The sequence below is a fragment of the Diplotaxodon limnothrissa genome, linkage group LG14 (assembly GCF_057381915.1).
Source record: "Diplotaxodon limnothrissa isolate DT_005_m linkage group LG14, D_limnothrissa_male_GT1.1, whole genome shotgun sequence".
NCBI lineage: Eukaryota > Metazoa > Chordata > Actinopteri > Cichliformes > Cichlidae > Diplotaxodon > Diplotaxodon limnothrissa.
Genome location: NC_140609.1, coordinates 26527523 through 26550552, shown reverse-complemented (window position 1 = coordinate 26550552; position 23030 = coordinate 26527523). Strand labels below are relative to the sequence as shown.

The window sequence follows — 23030 nt, the reverse complement described above, 5'->3', positions numbered from 1 at the left end:
GAGTATGTGTGGACAAGCTTGGGGTACGTTTGGTCCAAATGTAATCACAGAAAAGCAGGATTCAATGAAAATATGAAAGAAATATACAATAAATCATATCAGGAAAGTTTCAGATTCTTCAAAAAGACATATGACCTCCTTCTAAGCTTGGTCATATGAGTCAAAAATTATTGTCTTGGCAGCAGTTAATATTTCCAATATCATCCCGAGTAACTCAAGATGAGGAAGAATTTTGTTGGCCTTTAACTGTCTATGAGATCTTTCAAACAAAGCAACTCCCTGCATTTTTATTTGTAGTTTGTCTAGAACTGCATTACTGCAGTTTATAAAGGAGGAGGAGAAGGAGGAGACTGAAGCGTGTGCTCTGCTGCAGGCGCTCGCAGAGAAATGACTCTAGTCCCTCTGTGCTTACAGAGTGTGCTCATCTAAGAACTCAAACTGGAGAACTACTAAAACTGAATGTGGACTTTAAACAGTTTGACTAGGAATTTCTAATTCGTGCTTCTGCAGCAATTCCGGTTTCTACAGATGTTTTAGTGCGGTGAGAGAAACTGTATACAGGCTATCTTTTTTTCATGGTTTAAATTCTTCTGTCTGCAGATATTTTACTTCTGCAGAGTTATTTTTCTCATTGTTTTTATTTCATTTTGCAACTGCATGGACACATTTTGACTTGAATGCGTATCCTTCCCTAAGTTTTCTTCTTTGATAGCAACGAATAGCAAAGACGGAAATTAAAATATACAAGAATAGAATGGAACGAATGAAGGAAATGGCTTGGAAATTAAAGCTATTTTTTTCTATCTATATATCTTCATCATTCTCTCTTCAGGTGGTTTTCATTAATGGTTCACGACAAAGTTTTGCTCTAATTTCCTGTGCAACTGAAGCCCCCAACTCTGTGCACAATGACTGAGTGTGTGTGCAGCTCTTCATACCTGCAGAGGTGGTTGCTAAAGACTTTGTTGTTCCTGGCTGCTGCGCTGCCTTCAAGTGCTGACTGTCCCAAACCATGCGCCTGCGATGTTACCACTGAAGTGCACTGCACCTTCAGATACCTGACTTTAATACCTGACCACATCCTGCCAGCTGTTGAAAAAATTAACCTCGGGTAAGAGTTGAAGTACACATACTCTTGGTGAAGAATTACTGAGTGATTTAAACTGCAGACTTTGTAAAAGAATAGCATTACAAAAAGTATTTCTACAAGTCAAACAGGTTTAGTCTAATAACTAGACCACATATAATTACTGTCTGGAAAAGAAATAACCTTTCAGAATTGAGATAAAAAATGTTTATTTAAAATGTCATTGACTCAAGAAAACACAACTTTATAGCTTCAATTTGTGAAGCTGGTTAATCAAGAAGCAAATATTAGCTCAGGTTAGGTGACAAAGCCAATCTTGCCATTAGCTAACAAGCAATAGCTAGCAAGCATTAGCCATCAACAATCTTAACCGGAGAACTTTAGCAGTGTTTAGTTTTATGTGCTTTGAGAGGCTTAGTTTCTCAAAAAATAACCAACAAAAAAAAAACAGCAAAGAAGTAAATCACCACTCTAGTCGGCATCCCATTGCCATTGTCATCCAGCTAGTAGCTGTTACCACAGCCACTAAATGAATTTATCATAAAATTAATCATCATTCATCACCAAATCGTCTATTAATGCCTCTGGCTATTACATGATGCATAAACAGAGCTGCCTTACCTCTATCCTGTCTGTGGTGCCCTGGTGCTACTTCAGCCTGCTTGGAAAGCTATTTGTCAATCAAATGACACACAAGTGCATTCAATTATTGTACGTAATTAGACCTCATTTCAGAATGTGACCAGGCCGGAGCAGAGTATTTACTGCAGACATCCTGAGATGTCGTGGCAGGATTAATACAGGCAGAATTAACAGTTAATTATGTAGTCCTAATTTCCTCTACAAGTGTCATCTCCAAGGGCACGTCATGTTGCCTGCTGACACATACAGAGTGAACTCAAACATTACTCTGTACACACTATAAATTGTTTTCATTAATATGTATCACAATATTAGTAATCAACAACCTTTACTGGCATTGTTTTAAACTTGTCTTCACATGCATGTATGTTTCAACATGGTAAAATGTGGCCCTGACCTAGCATGGCTAGTACTACCATCCATCATGTGTTTGAAGTAGTGTAACATGAGAAAGAGCCAAGGTCCCTTACCCCAACCCCCAAACACAGACACATGCAAAAACCACCTATAAACAGTTAAAAAGTACTTGAAATTTCATGTATACTGGTTCCTGCTACAAGAGCTTTCTCTGAGATGCTTTAGTATGCACACAGCCTCTGTTTGGCAGGATATGGTATCAAAATCTGAATAATTTATTAATCCCAAAGCAATTATATAATTAAAATTATTAAATTAATTATTAAATTAAATTGCCTGAATGAGGAACAGGTAATATAGTCAGCACAATACTAATGTCCAGTATGTCAATACTGAGAGCAATATATACCTATAGTTCACCTAGTGAGGTGTTTTCACTTATTTGTCCGAGTAGACAGGTTCTGGATTAGAATGAATGCTTTTTTTCGCTGAGATCTTTCACCAGCATTGCCCACCTTTTAGGTTATATGTGCAGAACTTCAGTTGCATTTCAGTAATATTTCTGCAAAGTATATTTGAAGGCTCATTCAAAATGATGATCAGTAACCAAAGCTTTTTCATTTCTATGCCGTTAGGTACAACAGCATAACTATCCTGAGAGAAAATGATCTTTCAGGGCTTGAAAACTTGGAACTGTTGTTGCTGCACAGCAACATGATACACACTACTGAAGACAGAGCCTTCAAAGACCTTAAGTCATTACAGGTAAAATCCTTTGTAAACAAATTACTCGCAAACCTCACTGCAACATCCAAAATATATCTTTGTGTGACAACCCTAATTTTTATTTCATTTTGACTTGTTATTATTTTCTAGAGTAGATTTTCTTATTTCAGTTTATATTTTAAATTTGAAAATGTGTTGTTTTAGTTATTTTTAAATAAATTAGTTTACATGTTCGTTTTCATTTTTGAATGGAGGGCATATGTCAAACACAAGATTGGAGAAAATCAATAATGGTACTGCAATAAAAATAAAGAATTTTTTGAAAGCAGTTGAAGACATCTACAGTTTCAATAGACATGACTCATCAGTTGTAGTTGCAAATTGCAGTAAAGGTTGTTTTTAGTTTGGTTTTAGTTTACAAAAATAGCCTTACTGCTGACATCATATAGTTTTAATTCAGTATTTCTGTGATGACATACACACATCAGTAAGTAGAGCATGCCTACATAAATATGTTTTTGTTTGTTTTCTGGTTTGTTTTCTGGTTTTTAGATAATATCTGCTTGGAGGGATGAAAAGTTCACAGCTGATTTTCTTTACTATGACTGTTGTCTCACATTTCCATCCATAATTAGTTCAAAATGACAAAAAATTTCAAAAAGCATAAAAAGACGACACAAATGCGAGGGGAAAACAATAAGAGTTGTCCAATTACAGCACAGGGTTTTCACCATGGCAAAATTGATTAAGAAGTATCACCTTTGCTTTTGCAAATCTAATTATAAAGTAATGAAATTAAAAAAAATAACTCAGGCACAAGTAACTGTGTTTAACCAATAACAGGCAGTATAATTCAATACAGAATTTCAGTGTCACAAGTCCAAACTTGTAAAAACAGAGTTGTATCAACTCTTTTGTGGTTCACAAAAAGTAAATGCCTCATGTTTCACAAAGAATGTTGAGTGATTCACAATAATTTTATATGTCTGTGTGTGTTATGTGAAGGATGGTCCTTGATTCCTTGCACTTTTTCAGACTAAATAAACAGTCTGACAATAATTCATGTTATGTCTATAAAAACAATGTAATTGTGTATTGACATAATAGCTTTCAGTTATCATTGTTTTGACCACCATCTCTATCTTCCTAATTGTGTTTTCCAAGGTCCTGAAGATGTCATACAATAAATTAAAGATTATCAACAAAGAGACTTTCAAAGGCTTGGATAGTCTGCTGAGACTCCACATAGACCACAACCACATCGAATTTATAAACCCTGAGGCTTTCTTTGGGCTTACCAACTTAGAATTGGTTAATCTGGAGGGTAACTACCTCCAGCAGCTCCACCCGGACACATTTATCACACTGAGACACAGCCAGGTTTTCAAGGTATCATCAGTAAGAACCATCCACCTGTCAGACAACCTTCTGACCACTCTGCCAGCAGACATTTTTTCAGGCTGCAGTCAGTTAGAAAATGTCTTCCTCCATGGCAACCCCTGGAAGTGTGATTGCCGTATGAAGTGGTTCTCACTTTGGGCACAAAGAAATACAGGTAAGGAGTGCATCTGTGCTTTGGACAATTCCCAAAGTACTTAGAGGCATATAAAATTGAACCGTGGTTAACAGCTAAGAAAGTCACTTACTGAATCTAAACAGTTTCTTTTTCATTAATGCCAGAGAAACTTTCTCTAAACCTCTGTAAGCCGATATTTGCTACCAGCTTTAATAAGACCCATCTGGTAAAACTGCTGGCAGTATTTGTGGTTGTACTCAGGTTTGAGCATAGTATGTTTTTCTCTTAAAACCTAATAGTGCATGGGATTGTATCCCAAGCAAGACAGGCATATCCAAGAGAAGCATATAAATCTTTGCAGAGACATTACAGGAAGCAGATATCATATAATCTTTTCATCATGAGGACCATAGAAAACAATGAAGACATAGAAGAACTAAAGTTATACATTTTATTTATGACTTGGCAAGCACGAAGGTTAATCGAAATGTCGCAATTCTGTATTGTGATTATGACCTTTTGCGGTTCACAAGTTTTATTAGCCAGTTTTGGTTTGGCTGGAACATAAGTTTGAAAGTGTGATTTTTTTTTTCTTCCATGAATCCATCTAAACATTGCACTGCTTAATAATTCTTTCCAGGTGTGCTGAAATGCTGGCGAGACAGGAGATATCCCAGAGGCCTATGTGCTGTTTGTGAAAATCCTTTGCTTTACCACAAAAGGCCTCTATCCCTTCTACCCAACAATGCTTTTACTTGCACCAAACCTTTGATCCAACCCCATCTAAAGCAGAAAAACATCAGCCTGGATGAAGGGAACTTCTTTCCTGTTTCCCCCAAGGACTTTATTGCCCCATTAGGCTCAATACAAATGAACCTGACCGACCAGTTTTACAATGATGCCAGTCTAACCTGCACTGTACAGCGGCCCACTTCTTTTGAGAACCTGACTCAAACCCTGGAGGAAGGAGAAGGAAACAATGTCACCATGCTTACCACTTGCATAACTACGTATTTGGTGTGTAATATTAACCATGAACACATCCAGCAACTGTGGCAGATCTTAGCCACCTACAGTGACTCTCCTATGAGGCTAGAGAGAGGTTTAATGTTGGCCACAAGCCCAGAAATGGTGTACCGATATGCTCAGATGAAAACAAAGGATCTAGATAAAGAAATAAACACAAACATTAAGGCTGAGATTAAAGCCTCTCCTGCATGGTTAATGCAGGGAGAAGTGAGCTTCCAACTAGACCGCACTGCTACCACCTTCTCTACCCTGCACATTAAGTACCAGTCTGTGGTAAACCTACGTTTGGAAAGCACACCATCTAAGAGGGACCGGTATTCCTGGGCCATGATCAAACGAGATAATCAAACTAAGACTGAGCACACTGTACTTACAGGTGGGAGTCAGAGATTAACGCTTAATATACTAGCTCAGAGATGTGACTTTTACTTAGGTCTGCACATACCAGTAACTGAACTATTTACTTATGTATGAAACTATACTGATCATTGCACTAATAAAATAGGAAGCATTTAAAAAAAAATGAATTCAGAATTTCAAAGACTAAAAAGTCTTTTCTTTTTAGCATGAAAACGGTTATGATATTATCAAATGTTTTCCTCCTGACCTAGGTGGTGTGGTACAGTTGAGCTGCCATATCCAGGGTGATCCAAAGCCTCTCTTGGAGTGGATTTTACCAGATGGAAGCAAGGTCAGAGCTCCTTATTCCAGTGAGGACAGGAGAATAATAATTACTGCTGAAGGAAAGCTCACTCTTCGAGGTGCAGATACCTCTGACACAGGCCTCTACTGGTGCATTGCCACAAACTACCTGGATGCAGATATCCTCATCTTTCGAGTGACAGTTCTGTCCACTGATGTGGAAGAGGCTGAGGTCAATGGTGTTCAACTCTCTAGGCCACTGGGTGAAAAGCTTGTTTTTGACTGTAGCTCCTCGGGGAGTCCTGAGGCCTCAGTGTCTTGGATTCTGCCTGACCATTCAGTGCTTGACAAGCCTCATGGGAACAGAAACATTTTTAAGAATGGGACATTGCTGATTCAGGGTATCACAGCAAGGGATCGAGGATTTTATAGGTGTTTAGTTGCTAATCATGTTGGAGTTGACCTACTCGTTTCTCAGGTGACAGTAACAGACAAAGGGTCCGTGACAGCAAGTGTTTTCAACAGTGAGGGATCAGGGATGGTGACGGAGTTTGCAATGGATTCTAGCTTGACACAAAACACAGTCAAACTCAGTGAGATACACCACTCCCAGCATGCTGACAGAACTATCCAGGAGTCCAGGACCATTACTTCAGATCGGCCTTACCCCAGACACAGATCACGTGGCCGAGTAGGTTTTGGAGGTAGACTGGGACAGAGAAGGAGGGGGTCAGTCCGCAACAGCCACATCTGGAGTAGTAGGGTCTTTGATAAAGCTTCCAGGAAAGTAGACCCGCAGAAGTTTGCAGAATTTATGAAAAAGGCTCAGGGTGGCTCAAAAATAAAGAGTGATAGAGAAAATGAGAAAGTAAAATATGAAAACACACATATTGGTTATTCTGGTGACAATGAAATTGGCTCTGGTGAAGCTCAAGATGAAGACCATCTCATTGTTCTCCCAACAATAGTCCAACCAACAACAGATAATCCACAAAGAATATTTGCTCAAGACAGGCAGACTGAGACAGTAACAACCACACAAATTGGTGAGGGACATATTTTAGCAACAAAGGAAAATGGCATGGAAAATAGATTCAGCAATTATATTAATTCAACTAAAATAATGGAAAATAGAGACATGGCAACAACAGAGCCATATATGCAGTCTACATTCACTACAGATCCAAGGTTAGTTGAGACAAACAACTTTTACACCCTTGAAAGAACCAGCATGCCACCTTCGAACCTACAACCAGTCACTCTCCAACCTACTGTGACAGACACTTCACAAGAAACCCAACTAGAGTTATCAGGAGAAGCACCTGCAGAACCAGAGACTTCGACAGAGGGTGCTTTTTCTTCAACTACAGACCCTAATGTTACTCCAATGAGAGATGAACCAGGCCCAGTGGAGCTAGTCCTTCACACAGACCCTGAAAGCCAAACCTCATTTACAGCAATCACAGCTACAGACAGACAGCAAGACAAGATCATTTTCCATACAACCCAGACAATAAAATCCCCGCGCCTGCCTGCAGGATCTACTATCATCTCCCGGCAGCACATCCATATAATCCCACGCCAAAGTAACAGAGGAAAGGTTGGCAGGAGGAACTTTCAAGGCCGCAGAAGAATCATTAAACCAAACAGGATCCATGACATGCAGTCCTTTATTAATAAACTTAAACAATCCACCATGAATAAAGAAGGGAATGCCTCTGTGCCATATCAAATTCAGTTGACCACAGGTAAGAAACCATGTTCTTAAAAACCCTGTTGTTTTGTACTTCTGTGTTGCATAAATAATCAGTCATGAAACAACACGTATGTTTTTAACATGGTTCTTTTTTTCTCAGCCTGTAACTATAATAAGGCAGCAACCACTGATTTGGCAGTGGTCACACCAACAGCATCTTCTAGTCCATGTTTACACAAAACAGAGAAACCTGCTTATATGCAAAAAACCACAAGTCATTACATGACTTCAAATGCCACATTCAACAAAGCAGAGTCTAGATCAGAGACTTCCAATGAGTACATAACGTTTGCAGTTGCCCCTGAACTGGATCCTACAACTAAAGTCCCAACCTCAACCACTACTACATCTACTTCTAAGATCATTCGGGGAAAAATTCCATGGAACAAGTTGTTTGGAAACAAAGGAAGGGAAAGGATGCTCAGTAGGCTTAAGAAGCCATTAACTGCGAATAAAACTTCAACTACGACTGAAACAAGAGGCACCCTAACCACAACCATTGCTCCTACGCCCATTACCTCTGCAAACTTATTAGTTAAAGTTGATAGTTTGTCACCATCCAGACACACAACGAGTAGTTCATTAGATGATGATTATGGAGATGCATCCTCTGCTGATTTCCAGTTCACAACACTGGGTCCCAGCTTGGACTTTATACCTGTTACTAGTTATTCTGGTTCCTCACAGTTTTATACCACTGCAGAAACACCACCAGAATTACAGACTCTACCCTCGCCACCCACTGTCAAACCCACCCAGCAGGAAAATCTTGATGTAACCTCATCTGGGTCTGGAAGACTGTCTGACAATTTGCTTATAATCAGACAGAGGCCTGGTGAGACAAGAGGTAGGCTAGGGCGGAGAAGGAGGCCCAATAGGAGAAGAAGACCCCTAAGGAAACCTGGAATTCCCAAAGTCCGACAAACTACAACAACTGAGGCAATAACTACAGAGGCAACAACCATGGAATACACAATGGAGGCAACCACACTTTTTCAACAAAGTGTTTCAGAATATAATCCCATTTACACACAAAAAGATGCCAGAACCACAGTATTGGGTACCACTGAAAAAAGATCTGAGGAGAGTGACCTATATGAGGACTTTGACTGGACATCTAGTGGTTCATCCAGCTATCCTACCACCATGACACCTCTATTTTCCTCTGCCACTTATGATCCTGCTACTACACTGATACCGCATACAACTAAGCGGTTTTACACAACTGCTCAGACAAGATTCCACAGCAACATCAAACCACCAACACAAAGGAATGGTGACACCAATCACAGTTTAGTGTTGGAGAGAATTAGACCTACCGGTACTCGAAAAAGCAGTGGTACTAAAGGCAGTGTAGATAACTCTGATACACTGATCCTTCTAACAGCTCAGCAAGGCTACATGATCAGTACCCCCGTTCCTTACATTACAGACAAGGATTCTGCCACCTCTACTATTTATAATCAAGTCTCGGGATATGATGCTACCAGTGCCAGTAATGCTGGTTTTGAACCCACTACAAAGGTCATGTCAAGCAAACCCAAGATAGTGGGTGGAAATGCAGCTAGCTTTACTGTACTGTCTAACTCTGATGCTTTCCTGCCATGCGTGGCTGTTGGAAACCCACAGCCAGTTATAACATGGAAACGATTCTCCTCCAGCACAGGTACAAAAATGATTTCATTCATTCTTATCATTAGCAGAACCAAAATGTGATACATATTAAGATATGGGAGTGACAGTATTTTTGGCATCATGTAGAAACAAAATTTGTTGTCAGGTGCAAGTAAAAGCCATTTATAGAAAACGCTGCGATAATAAAGTAACAATACTGTTTAAATTTTGTCAGTTGCTTTAAGTGATTTGTGTAGAATGTTTTAGTGTTTGTAAGGTAAATATTTCATTGTCTCTGTATTTCTTTTGTCCCACAGGAAGAACCATTACCATTAAAGAGAGGATGGGCAAGTATGAGGTGTTGAGCAACGGCACGCTGTCAATCCCAAATGCCAATATTAAAGATCGAGGCCAATACTTCTGTCTAGCTGAGAATGACCATGGATCAGATAAACTTATTATCACCCTCTCAGTGGTAGCCTATCCCTCTCGCATTTTAGAGCCAAAGATGCGCGAGATAAAATCTTATGCAGGAAACACAGTTGAACTGAAATGTAAAGCAGAGGGCCGGCCCATGCCTGTGATATCTTGGATCTTGGCCAACCGTACTCAAGTCATGGGTCAAAACAGTGAGAAGGGAAGAGCATCAGTATCTGCTGTGGGGACTCTGGTTATTAAATATGTGTCTGTTTATGACAGAGGTCATTATAAATGCATTGCCAGTAATCCTGCTGGAGCTGATACTGCTACAGTCCGACTGCAGGTGGTGGCAGCTCCACCAGGTATCATGGAGGAGAAGCGGCAGCAGCTACAAGCTATTCTTGGCCACAGTTTACAGTTACCCTGCACTGGTCATGGTACACCTCAGCCTAGTGTTCACTGGGTTCTCCATGATGGGTCAATGATACAATCTAACAGGCCTGTAATCGATACACGGATATCCATGTATGAGAATGGGACGCTTCACATTAAGGATGTGACTCCAGCAGACAGTGGAAAATATGAATGTATTGCTACCAGCTCTACTGGTTCAGAACGAAGAGTCGTGACTCTGACAGTAATACTACAAGAATCTGCTCCTCAGATATTGGAGATATCCAAGCGCTTGACTGAGTTGTCATATGGGGATCAGTTAAGACTAAACTGTTTGGCAACTGGAAACCCTAAACCTAGGATAATCTGGAAACTACCTTCTAAAGCTGTGGTGGACTATTGGTACAGGTAAAAATACGTTCATTGGTAGAACAGGTATTTATTGTATTATCTTTTATATTAAAGTTACAAAATTCTAATAATTCAATGTGCATGATTTGCATAAATATTGCTTAGAAAAACTGTAGTGGTTTAGTGAACATTCTATGGAAGAAAGTGGATAAAAATCACCAAAACAGACTTATTTTTGCCCTTAGCCTCTCATGAAACAGTTAAACTGTTGAAAACAATTCAGTGGCATACTGTTATGCTTACCAAAGTAAGCACTGATTGTGAATAGAGTACATGCATTTATATTTTTTATAGGTTTTGTTGCCTGCACTGATTCATTGAATGTCCCTCATAAGTACACATAAAAACATGTAATTCTCTCTAAATGTAAAGAAATGAGATGCAGATATTGACTATACTTATTCAGAGCATAACTCAGCACAGTCAAATGAAGACTGAAGTGAAAATATTTTCAATACAATGGTTCTCTTTCTATGCTTCTATTAGGATTGAAAAAAAAACCCGACACAAAAGTCATCATACCGAAGGGAATTGGAGTGTATTTCATTTATATTTTTCCTAATTGTTAGCTTGTTCAGTGTGATAATAATGCAAGCATGTCTTACCTTAATTTTACGTCTTTAAAAAAGCATTGTACGTTTAAACCACATTTCTTATACCCCCAATACCTGTTTATATAAACACTTTGTGTGTCGGTACATTGTCATTTGCAATGTCTAACACCAGAGAGAACAGAAAGACTGAGGCAATGTAAAACAGCTACTGATTTAATTGCTGTATCTCCCCAGTGGCATTCTGTACACATTTGTTTGATGTAAGCAGATAAGACACTTTTCCACTGTTACCGTTTTGATTTTAGCTGTTTGAAAAAATATATGAAACCATACAAATTTATACGTTTTGCTCTTAATAAGCATAGACAAGGAATTCTGCAAATTATCTTAATGCCAGGTTTGTAACTGTCTCTCTAATTTTCTTTTATTTGTTACTCCAGGGTGGGCAGCAGGATACAGGTCCTTGATAATGGTACTCTTACTGTTAACACTGTGAGTGACAAAGATGCCGGAGATTATCTCTGTGTGGCCCGAAACAAGATTGGTGATGCTCTACAACTCATGAAAGTCAGTGTATCAATGAAGCCAGCCAAGATAGAGACTAAGGTATACAGCAAGAAGCAGGTACCCTATGGAAAGGACTTAAAAGTAGACTGTAAAGCCTCAGGGGCACCAAAGCCAGATATCTCCTGGGGTCTACCAGATGGTACAATGGTCAACAGTGCTTTGCAGTCTGATGCCAGCAGTAGAGGAGGACGAGAACGTCGCTACACTCTGTTTGACAATGGAACTCTTTATCTAAACCAGGTATTGAATTGGATCAAACACAAACTGCACAAACATATATACATATATATCATGTTTATATATCGTGTTTTCATATCATGTTTCTCCAGGTTGGAATGTCAGAGGAAGGCGATTATACCTGCTTTGCTGAGAACCAGGTTGGCAAAGATGAGATGCATGTACATATCACTGTAGTTACAGCATCCCCTAGGATGCGTCCATCCAGCCAGACCTATGCTAGAGTGAAGCCCGGAGGAAGCATCCTCTTTGACTGTGAGGCAGTTGGAGAGCCTAAACCTAAGATATTGTGGATACTTCCCAATAACGATGTAATAGCAGCATCACATGAACGCTACTTAATGCATGTCAATGGTTCTCTGGATATTAGGGATGTCAAGGTAATTGATGCAGGGGAGTATGTTTGCATGGCTCGCAACCCTGGCGGAGAAACCAGAAAAGTCTACAAGCTTGAGATAGGTGGGAATCCACCAGTGATCAATGGCTACCATCAGAACAGAACAGTCATTAAAGAAATAGTGTCTACATATTCCAGGAAACTTATAGATTGTATGGCTGAGGGGACTCCCAGACCTACTATCACTTGGATTATGCCTGATAACATCTTTCTAACAGCACCCTACTTTGGAAGTAGGATTAAAGTCCACCAGAATGGGACACTTGAGATACGTAATGTCCGCCCTTCTGATACAGCAGAGTTTATTTGCTTAGCTAGAAATGATGGAGGAGAGGCAGTAATGGTGGTGCAGTTGACGGTTACAAGTATGCTTCGAAGGCCAATCTTCAATAATCCCTTCAATGAACGTATTGTGTCTGGGAATGGGAAAACCACAGTTCTGAATTGTTCTGCTGATGGGCAGCCAATGCCAGAGATATCATGGACTTTGCCTAATGGAACACGGTTTATTGGTGGAACCAATCATGGTTCTCGCCACCAAATAAACAATGATGGGACTTTGGTCATCCGCAGTACTCACAAAGAAGATGCTGGGAAATACCGCTGTGGTGCCAAGAATCTCATGGGCTACATAGAGAAGCTAATAATTTTGGAGATTGGGCAGAAGCCTTATATCCTGACAAGGCCCAGGGGTATCATACGCAGCATATCAGGGGAGCCCCTCTTCATTCACTGCCTATCTGATGGGAGTCCCAGACCAAGAATCTACTGGACCGTTCCTGGTGGTCACACTCTTACTCGGCCTCAAGTCCTCGGACGCTACCAGTTGCTAGAAAATGGTACTCTTATAATTCAGGACACTACACTCCATGACCGCGGAAACTACATATGCAGAGCTCGAAACGATGCTGGTGAGGCTGTACTTACTGTCCCTGTTATTGTCATTGCCTACCCTCCACGGATCACAATGGGGCCCCCCTCCAATGTGAGGGCAGAGACTGGGAGACCTATTCAGCTCAACTGTGCTGCTACTGGGATCCCCAAGCCAGAGATCACATGGGAGCTTCCAGATCATTCAGTTCTATCAGCAGCAGAAAAGGGGCGGCCTATGGGTAGTGAACTGCTCCACCCTCAGGGTACACTAATCATCCAGAGGCCCACACCCTCAGACTCTGGAACATACAAATGCCTTGCGAAAAACCACTTAGGTACAGATTCAAAGGTCACATATGTACTTGTGCTGTGATTAAAAATAATAGCTGAAGGTTGACAGTATATGCTAATGTAAATATTAACAGACACATATTGTCTGCTCACTACACTACCTATCATCTTGTGGATTAGTGAAGATCAAGGCATGTGTAATACAGAAGCTGATTATGTGAGTAATTAACAAAGCACAAAAAAGGAATTTAAAAAAAGAAACTCCTGCTTGCTTGTAACATTGGAAGCTGGGGTCTGGAAAATCAAAGTACTCATTTAGGGTAGTCCTAACGAGAGCAACAGAGCCAAATCATAGAGCCAAACCTAAAGTAATTTCTCTGACCTGCTGTTGGACATAGTAGCCAAACAGGAAAACAGAAATTAGAAGGGGGGGGTTGGTCTTCTCAAGAGGTCATAATTCCCTTTGGACATAACAGCAAATTTAAAAAAAACAACAGAATATGTAGTAAAATGTATTTTATAAGTAATTCAGTGTTTTTAAGTGGGAAAAAGGGTTTATTCAAATATATATATGATACTTGTCTTACACTGGACATGGTATATTGCGTGCGTGCGTGCGTGCGTGCGTGTGTGTGTGTGTGTGTTAATTAAGGTCTATATAGATTCCTATATGTCTATTTGGAACACAATGGAATATAATACATATTACCAATCTGTTGTGTTGTACATGAGAATTTACAGTAATGTTATACATTATGCCAATAATAAAGTCCATGTATATCTATTTGCAGTATCTCCTTAATTAAAGTATGGGGAAAAAACATGAACTTACAAAGTAAAACATGGCTCATGTCTTTTTATGCTACTATTTTCTCAGTTGGGGATAAAAGAAATACAAAAGGTATTAAATTATAGGGCACCAAAAAGTCACAAACAGAAGCATATTCAGCTCTGGAATTTTAAGTGCAGGCCAGCTATGAAAATAATCCTTCACTCTCTTTGTCAGTGGGCAGGATCCACAGGGGAGCCATTGATATTTGCTTGTCATGCACTCTGATTTTACTGTGCTCCTGCAAATTAAACTGGAAGGTGATGAGTAATGTTAAGACAGAGGAGGTGAACTTAACATGAGTTTGTACTGCTGCTTGAGCCTGCCATCTGAAAATATATATTACATGCTATACACCTTATGCAAGGCTTATTATGCTTGCTCTCTAACCACACTTACTTGGCAAATGTCAGCTGATTCACACCGTCTCCTTTTTCTAAAGAAATAGATACATGGTATTTTAGTCATGCCCTGTACCTTAGGAACAACTGGAAATAATTTCTCAGTGAATTACTCCAATTTTGAATTGCCCATAATGATGCATGCTTTTCAATAGGAAAATCTTAATCTATACAACACCTCATAAAGAATGCTGTATCTTCTAGTAAGTATACTTCACCATTTGTGTAAAAGTAAAAAGAAAACAAAGACATCAAAGTTAATTATGAATCAGTCTAACATGTTTTGAAATGCTGTATGCAGCTACTGGCCATACCATACCATACCATACCATACCAGCATGGCTGATAATGTTAAACACCACTTTCAACATTGGAATGTTCAGTACCTGCCAATAAATGCAGTTTTTAGATTTCAGAGAAATAAAAAAGGAAAAAATAAAATTCCAAAGTTTAAAGCCAGTCTGCACAAGTGTGATATAACCCGGGCAGATATGGAGGAAAACGGAATTGTCCTCCATAAACTCTGGAATGTGAGGTACTCGCTGTGTGATTTGAGAGAAAAGTGCTTTCATATGTGAGTTTGGTGACAAACAGATACAAATCACAGTAGTTATGAAGGACCACCTATTCTTTACATATGGTACCTCAATGTAAAAGACAGTTCATCATTCACACCAGGTGCCCTGTTGAGATGTGGACGGTGAAAAGTTTATTTGTTCAGTTCTGGTTTTGCAGTTCATATTCAGGGAATGATGGAGTTTATGTTCCACTGACTTGGATATTTATGAGGATTTTGAACATGTGATTTTCTCATTTTCTCCTTTTCCCTTGGATATTTAAAGGAAGAGGGTGGAAGTCTAACAAGTATCATTAAAAAATAAGGTTTTATGAGAAGCTACTGAGAGGAGGACTGGGGTTTTTTGTGAAATTCACCTTCACCAGGTCAAAGTCACTTTTTGACCCAATTGCTGGCCATAGCTTTTGTAACTAGACTTTTCAAGCATGAAGCGCTACACTACGGTGTTGCGAGAAGATAAGTAGAGCCTGTTTTTACTCTCAGTGGGGTAGGTGGACTTATGGCCACTGCTTGGCCACCTTGAAGACTGTGGAAAAACAGAATATACTCAGAATCAAATGACCTGCTAGAAATGTTGTGGCAACTTGTAACAGTCTACTTATAATACACAACATTAATATACACAGTTAGATTTAAAAGTGTCACGGACTTGCTAACTACCATTTAATGCATTCACAGGTGAACTAGAGCATTTTTCTTATTCTGTACATGTAGTGAATCTCCTTTTGGGATTTTCACCATTCATTTTCTTTTCAAGAACCACCAGTACATATGAGTATCCTACCACAACATCTGTGTGGTAGTTAATCCGTATTGTCATCTTAATATTTAATCAAATTGCACCTTATGTGAAAGCTGTTGTTCATATTGTTAAATCCATAAATAACTATGCTCTGACTCTGCTGCCCGTTCTCACAGTGTGGCATTTCCTCTCATCTCGTATCACTTTCACATGATATGATATTGGTTTGATAAGAGATCTAATAGACGGTGTTTCCAACCATCATCACAATCCAACACAGGAATGTATTTTAAAAGAATGATGTTTCATTCCTCAAATATAGTTGCAGAGACTTGGAAAATTGTTATATTGCTCTAAAGCTGGTCTTGCAACATGTGGCAATCCAGAAGCTTAATAACTCGTTACACATCTTTCTGTATGGGAAATCCCTGCAATAGGAACTGACATTTAAAAGCAAGAAAAGGAGCAAGTGAAAAAAAGTGTGAAGGAAAAGGGATGTTTACAGAGTGGGTAGATGAGGGAAACCAGAGAAGGGTGAGACATAGTTTTGGTCTGTGGTATGAATTCCATACTTAAACTAGAATGCTAGCAGTATGAACATGGAAACTGAGATGTCTGGACAGCCCTGCTGGGTGCTGACCAACAGCGGTTTCAGACAGTACTCTTCTGTTAGCTCACAGTCTGCTTCACTTCTTTGAAGCTGCAAACTTGGCAACAAGTAAAGTCCCCAGAAAAAATGTAGTCACACTCCTGCTGATATTTTGCTGCCTATGGGTGGAAAACCCTTTCAAAACAAAAATGTAAAAAAAATTCTCATTCTGTTACACACACAGCCTTTTTAGCCTTGTGGGAATACACACACACACACACACACACTTGCTCATACAGTCGATTGGTGTTTCTGTCAGTATCTGAGCTACGACTAGAATTTCACACCAGCAAAGTAGAATCCACACATCCACACCACACCATCCATTTTTGCACCTTTCTTCAAGGTACAATCTGTCATTCTGGGATGGTGGTTCCCTGAGTTATTGCTTTTCAGTGTTGTGTTTAATCATCTTTCAGTTTGAGTTAATATTTAATATGTAATTAAAGATTACAATAAGGTAAGCACCTGTAATTCAGATGAAAAGCTCATATAATTATTCATCTCTACTTTCAAAAGCCCTAAAAGTTTTCTTTTTCTTTTTAAAGTGAGCCTTTAGTCACTACCTAGAAGCAAAGTATTTGCACCAGGGAAAGTACATAAATCAGCTTCAACCATAAACTGGCTGAAGTTTTCAGAAAGTGAAATGTTGAAAGCAAGAGGGTCCTAACAAATTTAGAAGTGTCTGGTGTGGTACAGTTTTTATATATAAGAACTTGTATACAGATTTTAATGAGACCATATTCCACAGTGTTTATCTTGAGGGCGGTGGAAGTACTTCACTCTGGGTTCTTACATCTGATTATGGATGCAGATGTGGTACTTTGGTCCCCAGAGAATAATCAGATGGACCAGTGCAGCCTATTTCTGTTTACCTAAGCATTTTTCTTTCAGTTATACAAACACCCAACTAAAAACATCAAAGTACCTCTAAATTATTAGGTCCCCAAGGGGACATGTTTTCAAACGAGCTCTTTCACCCAATTAGACGGCATCAGCAGTGTGGCACTGCCACTTTACGCCTTAGGCTGATGCTTTTTTTTAACTGGTGGGTGGGTCAGCTACATAAGTCTTACAATGCATAGGGGTATTAGCATATTTTTAATCAATGTGCTGTCATTATGCTACACAGAGCTTAACTGAACCATACCAACTGTATTATTTTAAATTCTTTCATTATTTTCTTATGTTGCTCAATCATTCCTTGAATTTTAAGCCTACTGAATGTTGCCGTTTGACTGGCTTCCCATATTCTTTTTGAACCCTAATTATTTCCAGTAGAAGAAGACCAAGACAAAGCTGGAGGACTGCTGTAAAAGAGTCATATGTTTGCAAATTACGTTCCTTTACTTAGACACATCTCACATCACATGACAGCATTTCCTCGGTGCCTCTGGAGCTAAAGCTTAATTTACCACTCTCCAATAAAGCCAGTGTGTAATTTAGATGCACTCTGGAGGAGCTGGAACACAGCTGAGGAAACATTACACAGCTATAAATTAAAAAAAGAACAGCACCAGCAGAAGCTCATTACAAAACCTGAAACCTGCTCCAGTTTACTGTGACATTGATGGTTTTCTATAAACATCTATTTTCACTGTTATGTAAGGTGTCAATTTTTTAACTAGCTACAGATTCAAACAACCTTGATTTTGTTAGAGAACACGAACAAAAAAGGTTTATTTTCCAGAAACACACTACACCTTCACTGACCAGTTCACCTTCAGTTCTAAATGTGAATTAGAATTCTTTTGCTGTCATTATACAAAGTACAACACAATGATAAAGTGGCTACACCTTGCAAAAAAACAAAAAAAACAAACAAAAAAAAACAAAAGAGAAAAGCAAAGAAAAAAACATGCAGTAATTTACACAGTAAATATAAAGACATACCACGTATGGTGATGAGATTATGGATAGTGACAAAAAGCAGGTGCATGTATTTTGAAGTTTCACTGTGATTTAATCAATAATGGACAATATTACACAGAGTATTCTAATAATTTAAGATATTGCTCATTGGGAGTTTTCCCTTCCCACAATCTTCTGAGCTCTGTTGATGATCTGCTGAATCCTGCTCCCCTCTGCTTCGGTACAGCCCCTGTACCATGCAGTGATACAGCATGTCAGCACACTCTCTGTGGAGGAGCAAGTCTCTGTTGTGTCTTTCTTGTGACTGCTGAGGTATTTGGAGTTCAGGATAGGTCAACAGAGATGATGGTACCCAGGAATTTGTGGCCATTGCCACAATTGATGTTGAGAAAGCTTCAACTCAGGGCTGTTCCTGAAGTCATAGGTGATTTCCTTTTTTCCCCTTTGCTCAGTGTCAGGTTTTTGGTGAACTCCAAGCTGAAAATTTCAGAATCTCATCTTTGATATGGCTTGGACATGGACATGGCTTCTTCTTGTAATAAGATTAAGCCACATGTTATCTTTTGTCAACCAACCAATAGATGGCATCAATAGACCCAGTTATGAAAATCTATGTCGTTCCAAATAGTGCTGAGAAAATACATGTAAAAATATGTAAAGGATTTAAATCTGAAAATCCTTTGAAAACAAATATAAGTGTCCCAGAAAATGAAATAAATTGGGTTCTTTTTATAAAACATGCAAAATGTCAAGGTTTAGTTATAAACAATTTTACATGACTTCATCCAGCTCACCTACTGTGGCTAGTCTGCCTCACATAAATGGTACCCTAGCAACCTCAGAGAGCACAATGACATCACAGGGAAAACAAACCCTCAACAGCTCTGAGTTCAGCAGTCGCTGGTAAAGTCATCATAAAGGCTGCTTTGGACACTCTCTGAACGTTTTATTGCTTTATATCTCATGTTGAAAATAAATGATAAACTTGTTGGGGTGATTTTGTTTCAAGTACAATGATGAAAATCTGCTTTCTATTTAGTTTGCTTTAAATATCTGGAATCTATGGGCTTTGTAAAGTGTTGTTTAAGGTTTAAAACATATTAGTATCTAATTCGTGTTTGTCTGTGAAGGTTCTCAGTCATCCAGGTCATCGTAGTCAAAGGAGCTTGCAAAGAAAAGCGTCTGGACTTCTTTAAGTTACTTGGAGACGTTTCACCTCTCATCCGAGAAGCTTCTTCAGTTCTAAGGTCAAATGGTGGGGAGTCCCAGATATAAACCTAGTGGGAGTATCCCCCCACAGAGGGACAAAAGGACCCCCTGATGATCCTCTAATCACATGAGCCAATGTGTGAAAACGGGTGTGGGTCCCAATCAGCCAGAGTTTCGGGTGAGCTCATTGTGAAACCTGACCCCACCTTATCATGCAATTTCCTGAGGTCAGATGGCCCAGGATGTGAGTGGGCGTTAAGGCGTCTGGGGAGGGAACTCGAAACTGGATTATAGGTGGCAGACAGTTGGTTTCGTCAACCCCCGCTTCTGTTCAAAGATGGTCGCTCACAGTGGACATAGATGGCTTCTTTCACTCCTCTTTCAAACCATCTGTCCTCTCTGTCCAAAATGTGAACGTTGGCATCCTCGAAAGAGTGACCTTTGTCCTTAAGATGCAGATGGACTGCTGAGTCTTGTCCTGTGGAGGTGGCTCTTCTATGTTGTGCCATGCGCTTGTGAAGTGGCTGTTTGGTCTCTCCGATGTAGAGGTCTGGGCATTCCTCGCTGCACTGTACAGCATACACCACATTGTTAAGTCTGTGTTTAGGTGTTTTGTCTTTCGGGTGAACCAGTTTTTGTCTTAGTGTGTTGCTGGGTCTGAAATACACTGGGATGTCATGCTTGGAGAAAACTCTCCCCACCTTTTGACCTTAGAACTGAAGAAGCTTCTCGGATGAGAGGTGAAACGTCTTCAAGCAACTTAAAGAAGTCCAGACGCTTTTCTTTGCAAGCTCCTTTGACTAATTCATGTTTGTTTGTTACACTGGGCTTTTAGCACATCTAGCCCCCACCTTTGTGGGGACCAGATGTGACACTCTCTAGCCTGCCCCTTGGCCTGCCTGCTGCATTCTTTGTGCACACAGGTCTGTGCTGAGCACACAGAGACACTCTGTCAAATATGCCTGGTATCCCTCACTGGCTAGCTTCTAAAAGAGAGCTGTTGTTCATATTTTTCAAATCTCATGCTATTCACCCTGCTCTCCTGGTCAGTGGGTTTGGAGATTACCAAACAAACTTTAGCACCCTCATGAGACTTTAAAAGTAAAAAAATATGCCACTGCTGACCAGAGATGGGCAGTAACGCGTTACAAGTAGCGCGTTACTGTAATCTGATTACTTTTTTCAAGTAACGAGTAAAGTAAGGGATTACTATTGCAAAAATGGTAATTAGATTACCGTTGCTTCCCGTAGGAACGCTGCGTTACTGCGTTACTAAAACCGTGATTCTTTTTGCGAGAATGTCTCATGACAGTGACGTAAGCGAGTGCGCCGTTAGTGACAACAGCTGTGTGCAGATCAACAGTGGATCACATATCGATTGTGGGAGAGAGTATGAGCATGCAGCGTTTAAAGCGTGGAAGTACTGACCTTACCTTTGAGTTTGATTCTATAAAAAGTGACAAAAACATTAGCGTCCATCGTGCGTGGGAAGAAAACTTCTTTTTACAGCGAAAAAACCCCCTAAACTTCCGAGCAAGCACCGAGTGCGCTACGACGTAATGCGCAACTGACCGCGGCACACCTGCACCAAGGTAAACCTCCGCCTACCCTCAGTCCTGCTTTACAGGTGAAAATAGAGCAACAGGACCGCTAGTCTTTGACTTTATTTATTTTCTGCTGTGTTTTACTTGCATCTGTTTGAAAGAGTGAGTGTAAACACAAAAAATATTTTATTTTATGCACTGGAATGTGCAGAAAATAGGTTTAAATGTTAAACTAATTTATTCAAGTCAGAGAATGTTGCATATAATAAAATGTTTGCTTGATGCATAAAGTTAAAAGATTAAAACTAATAAAACAAGTTAAAAAAAGAGACTTTTCCATTTTTATTACATTTTGTATGATGGATTATGTAGAAAAAGTAGAATTGGGCTGAAAGCTCTGTCGCTTTATCACCTATTCAGGTTGTAAATCGTGTTTTTTAAAAGTAACTAAGTAACTAAGTAATTAATTACTTTTGAAAATAAGTAATCAGTAAAGTAACGGGATTACTTTTTGGGGAAGTAATCAGTAATTAGTTACTGATTACTTTTTTCAAGTAACTTGACCAACACTGCTGCTGACAGGTGCGAGCAGCAAAACACATAACAAGAAATGTAGATATGTGTTACCACTTTGTATTCATAGCAGCTTTTTCCTATTACCTGGCTTATAGCAGGCCTTCTTGCCTCATTAGTACATGTAAGCAGATTGGTTCCTTAAACCGAATCATCAGGAGGTTGCGTAAGTGATAGCTAGTGATGTTGGGTAAATTCAGTTTTGATTTGAGATGAGGCTGCTACATACAACAGCTGAGCTAATTGTCATTTGACTTTCTCCATGCATCTTGCTGTGTAATCACAATGTCAAGTAGTATCAACACAGGAACACACATTAAACCACCACTGATTGTGCTGATTATTATGAATAATCTGGGTAGTTTTTACATAAAAATACTCACCTATATCAGTAATGACAACAGTTACTTGGAATTTTAAAAAACTTAATTGAAGAAACAAACAAAAAATGTTTTAACAATTCAAGACAACACATTGCAATTATAGGTATTGTAACAATTCATAAATGGTTATACTTGTGGTCATGGGAGGCATGAACTAGGCCACATAAGTAAGAACTGTAATACACAGTGTAAGTAAACAGCTGTACTGATGGTTTGAAATATGCATGTAAGCACTTTTAAAGGTATAACTTTACATTGTTATTAATTCTATATGTGACACCGAGCACAGTTACAATCATGTTGCATTTACTCTAAGATATATAGTTACAGTGTCATTACATATGTATTCAAAATCTGGAAAAACTTTTGTTCAGCACTTCTGTTGGTGCATCAGTCCTCATTTATAAGCAGTCGTACGGAGAACAACACTTCCACTAAATTGTGACAAATGGATGGATTTGTGGAAAAATCTGTTGCGCAAGCCAAGTAGTGTTTCTGGGTCATTCAGTGATGCAAATGCCAGACCTCAGACATGAACAGTGATTTGTAGCAATGCAGAGACAAATGCTGTTGCTAGGAAAACATCATAGGAGCAACAAACTGGAGCCTGACATGGAATGAACTACATCATTCACCGGTACAAACTCGGAGCCAGTTGGATCCACTGATGGTCTTGTATTCATGCCATTTCAATGCAGACAGTCAGCACACCTGTACTGGACACATGGGGATAATGAGA

General features: G+C 39.4%; 1 protein-coding gene across 1 annotated transcript; it reads left to right on the top strand.

Annotated features, from left to right (window-relative positions):
* The first annotated feature begins 908 nt into the window (after positions 1-908).
* On the top strand, positions 909-13618 carry igsf10 (immunoglobulin superfamily, member 10). Its single transcript, XM_085370779.1, has 9 exons — positions 909-1111; positions 2722-2851; positions 3977-4367; positions 4969-5733; positions 5969-7747; positions 7856-9421; positions 9687-10590; positions 11588-11954; positions 12044-13618. Exons 1-9 carry the CDS (start codon positions 909-911, stop codon positions 13592-13594), a joined length of 7656 nt encoding a protein of 2551 aa, XP_085226905.1. The 3' UTR covers positions 13595-13618.
* Positions 13619-23030: the final 9412 nt, after the last annotated feature.